Source organism: Hyaloscypha bicolor (genome assembly GCF_002865645.1).
Source record: "Hyaloscypha bicolor E unplaced genomic scaffold K444scaffold_10, whole genome shotgun sequence".
Taxonomy (NCBI): domain Eukaryota; kingdom Fungi; phylum Ascomycota; class Leotiomycetes; order Helotiales; family Hyaloscyphaceae; genus Hyaloscypha; species Hyaloscypha bicolor.
The window spans coordinates 247,726-251,978 of record NW_020194512.1 but is presented as its reverse complement, the minus strand read 5'-3'; the positions used below and the strand labels follow the sequence as shown (position 1 = coordinate 251,978).

General features: G+C 46.9%; 1 protein-coding gene across 1 annotated transcript; it reads left to right on the top strand.

The window, feature by feature from the left end:
* Window positions 1-510: 510 nt before the first annotated feature.
* K444DRAFT_649116 (glycoside hydrolase family 3 protein) lies at window positions 511-3,069 on the top strand (the record flags this gene model as incomplete). The annotated part of the gene is made up of 6 exons (XM_024885543.1): window positions 511-1,129; window positions 1,182-1,537; window positions 1,586-1,927; window positions 1,974-2,052; window positions 2,098-2,213; window positions 2,260-3,069. 6 exons carry the CDS (start codon window positions 511-513, stop codon window positions 3,067-3,069), a joined length of 2,322 nt encoding a protein of 773 aa, XP_024743793.1.
* Window positions 3,070-4,253: the final 1,184 nt, after the last annotated feature.

The following is a 4,253-nucleotide window of genomic DNA, read 5'->3' as shown; positions in this document are numbered from 1 at the left end:
TAAAATGGAATGTGCACTTGGAAGTTGAACCCCGCTTTAGTAGTGTCAATGAGGGGTTTCGGAAGAAGCTAGCAACTGAATGGGTAAATACCTTCGCTGTAATATTATTCCGGCAAGCTTAAATGATCGCCCTAGGATTCGCTTCCACGAATCAGCTTCCCCCTCCCAACCAAGCTTAAGATTATGTTCAAGCAAGAACAACGTCCGCGCCGACTCCCCTGTAACAAACAAGGGAACGCAAGTCACGGCGTTTCCGCTGTTGTCGGGCCGTCGAAACTCGCTGATCAGGGGAACTGCTGCATCTCATTCCTGGACTAGTATGCAGGGATTTGGACAGACGAGGAAATTACAACCGCAGGCGAAGCCTGCCTCGCCGATTGGGTCCTACGGAAAGGAGGAATATAAAGACGGACTTATATCTGGGATTTCTATCTTCTTCCCAAATTTCATTCAACAGTTGGAAGTTACAATAAAGCTTTCGAGAGTATCGCTGATCCACCTTTTCCAATCATGAAGCTCCGCTTGACAATAGTGGTGTCCCTATTTCTCGGTCTCACTCGAGCGGACAATGCCAACTCCACACCAGTATACAAGAATCCTCATGCTAGCGTCGACGCTAGAGTCGCGGATCTGCTCTCACGAATGACATTGCAAGAAAAGACTGCGCAACTAATACAAGGCGATATCTCGAACTGGATCAACACCACAACCAACGCGTTCAATGCAACCGGTCTAGCGTGGAGCATGGCCAATCGCGCCGGGCAATTCTACGTCGGATACCCTGCTCCACAGCAGTGGATCAACGAGGGCGTGAAGAAAGCCCAAGAGTACCTGATGCACAACACGACCTTAGGAATACCCGCTCTTGTTCAGAGCGAAGGAATCCACGGGTTTCTCATCGGCAATGCGACGATCTTTAACTCTCCGATCGGTCAAGCGTGTTCTTGGAATCCGAAATTGGTGCAGAAGATGGGTGCAGCTATTGCCCAGGAAGCGCTTGCCCTTGGCGTCAATCAGATCTTTGCACCGCTTGGAGATCTGGCGCGTGAACTTAGGTATGGGAGAGTTGAGGAGACGTTCGGAGAAGATGGATATTTGGCTGGAGAGATGGGATATTCATACGTGATAGGTAACATATTCTCACATTGCTGCTGTGAGGCTAGGTTTGCTAACGGGAAAAGGCTTGCAAGGAGGAAACGTCAGTGCGACAATCAAACATTTTGCCGCATATGGAACACCCGAGCAGGGCTTAAATGCTGGACCTGTGCATGGCGGGGAGAGAGAACTTAGAACCACCTACTTACCGCCGTATAAACGTCAAATTATTGATGCTGGAGCTTATGCGATCATGACCTCCTATGCGGCTTACGATGGGGTCCCGTTGATTGCTAATTACCACATTTTGACGGAGATCTTGAGGGAGGAGTGGGGGTACAAGTACTGGACAACGAGTGACGCCGGTGCGACTGATCGACTCTGCTATGGCTTCAAGATGTGTCAATCAAATCCAACCGATCAGGAGGCTGTTACCCTTTATGTAAGTCGCTTATTTGCTGTGCTCATCACCTTAGACTGACCAAAACAGGCCCTTAACGCAGGAAATGACGTCGAGATGGGAGGCGGAACTTATTGTTTCGCTACCATCCCAGCACTTGTTAAGGCGAAAAAGTTGAGTATTGATGTTGTGGATACAGCCGTTTCTCGTCTCTTGTGGGCAAAGTTTGCCATGGGACTATTCGAGAACCCATATCTGGGCGTTCCGGCGGAGCAAGCGGCGTCGAAAATCCATACTCCAGAGACGATTGCCCTCGCTCGAGAGCTTGATGGCGAATCAATCGTTTTACTTGAGAATCATGATAATGTTCTCCCGTTGAAGAAATCCGCCAACATAGCCGTCATTGGACCAATGGCTCATGGATTTATGAACGTAGGTTAGATGGCAGCTCTCGATGTTCTTTACTAATCTCCAATAGTATGGCGATTATGTTGTCAATGCGAGTCAATTCAGAGGTGTCACACCACTTGATGGAATCAAAGCTGCAAGCACAGGAGGCGAGTTCTCTTGCCTCTCAAACGAACTTTATTGACAATGGATAGTTGTGACTTACGCCAAGGGATGTGAGCGCTGGTCGAACGACCAATCTATGTTTGCGGAAGCTATATCGACAGCCCAAACGGCAGATGTTGCAGTTGTTGTGGTTGGGACTTGGTCGGCAAGTAAAAATTATTGAAGACATACGGCCTTGCTGACAATCCTAGCGTGACCAAGTACAACTCTGGCAGGGACTGAACGCTACTACTGGAGAACATATCGACACTGCCTCACTAAACCTTGTCGGTGCGATGCCACATCTTGTTTCTGCCATTATCAAGACAGGGAAACCAACTGTAGTTGTTTTTTCTTCCGGGAAACCTATCACTGAAGCCTGGATTTCACAGAACGCTTCAGCGCTCGTTCAGCAATTCTATCCATCAGAAGAAGGCGGGAATGCTCTAGCAGATGTTTTGTTCGGAGATATCAATCCAAGTGGGAAGCTGTCTGTTGGGTTTCCATATGATGTTGGAACGATGCCAGTTTACTACGATTACTTGAATACTGGTCGGGGCTCCTCTCCTGGTCATGAGTACGACAATGGTACTTTGGTATTTGGGCCGGAGTATGTCCTCAATTCGCCGATGCCTTTGTACGAGTTTGGATACGGGAAGTCGTACTCCACCTTTCATTATTCGGACTTGAAGCTCTCTAAGACGAATGCGACGACGACAGATTCCACCATGGCAACTGTTCAAGTTACGAACAACTCGACTCGAGATGGCACTGAGGTCATTCAGCTATATGTCCGTGATCTGATCACAAGCATTACTGTCCCGAATTTGATGTTGAAAGGCTTCTCCAAGGTTCCCATTCGGGCGGGGGAAACGGCGATAGTTCAGATTCCGTTGGAAATTAAAGACCTGGGGTTGTGGGATATTAGGATGAGGTATGTAGTGGAACCTGGCGACTTTATGATATTCGTTGGGAGCTCGAGTGCGGACCTCAGATCTAATGCGACTCTTACCGTGGGTTGAAACCCTTCGTACTTTGAAGAATCAGAGTAGTCAAAAGACTCCGTTGCAATTTCGTGGTCGGGGGGTGGTATTGAGGCAGGTCGCGCCTATACCAATATTTTGGTGACATGAGCGCGGGTCCGTTAAATTTCTTGTGTTAATTAAGCCTTCCAAAGTTCAAAACTTGCTGGTTTAGAAAATCACACCCACCCCAGCGAAGTCATCATTGAACTCAAAGGCTGGAACAGAAGAATTTCTTGAATGTTTCCAGGTTGAAAATAGCGATTGGAAGTCAGTATACAGGAATTGATTAGACAAAAAAACGTAGTATAGAAGACGAAACACTGACTCCAAAAACAAACGTTGACTAAATCGGACACCGCAACAACCACTAGTAATAGATAAATCAAAGGAAATTCAAACAGCCCAGAATGTTGCCTCCAAGCCTAGCTAGTGCCCCCGCCCCGAGGTAGTAAGAAAAAACGCGGTGGTCATGCTATTGGAAAGTGATCGATTTATTGATGGAAAATCGATATATTGGAGGTTGACAATCTGTAGAATGACTAGATACAGGAGAGTGAAGTGTAAAAACAGAGGAAAAGTGTCTAAAGTAAGGGATTTATTCCCATTACCCTTCGGCGATACCGGTGATGCCGAGCCCGCTTTCTCCGATACATTATTAATCAGCTAATAAATCAAAAGTAATCAAAATGACGATATACTAGTAAGCTTGGTAAGCTCAGCGAGTGACGCATGACAAATGAGAGTGGAGAACCCTAAATTAGTGGTTGAACCTGGTGCTGGAAGGACTAGTGAGCTAGCTATGGTAGCGTACCAATTTCAACACGCCTCCTCCTTATAGTCGAGGTTCGACGTCAGTGAGGCTAATAAGCCCCAATTTCGATCGTAGCAGTTCAAAAGCCGGTCTAGGGAGTGGTTTGGTGAGAATATCGGCCGTCATTTCCCCCGTAGGAACGTGCTTGAGATCGATTTCCTTGGTGTTAATGTGGTCCCTAATAAAATGGTGTCTAATATTAATATGCTTGGTTTTTTGCGAAAATCGGGCGTTCGTAGCTAGATCCATAGCTCCCTGAGCGTCCGTTTTTACCTCGATTGAGCCCATAGGAATCGATATTTCCTCAAATAGTTACTTTAGCCATAAAGCTTCTTTAATTGCCGGCGTCAGGGCGACATATTCAGCTATA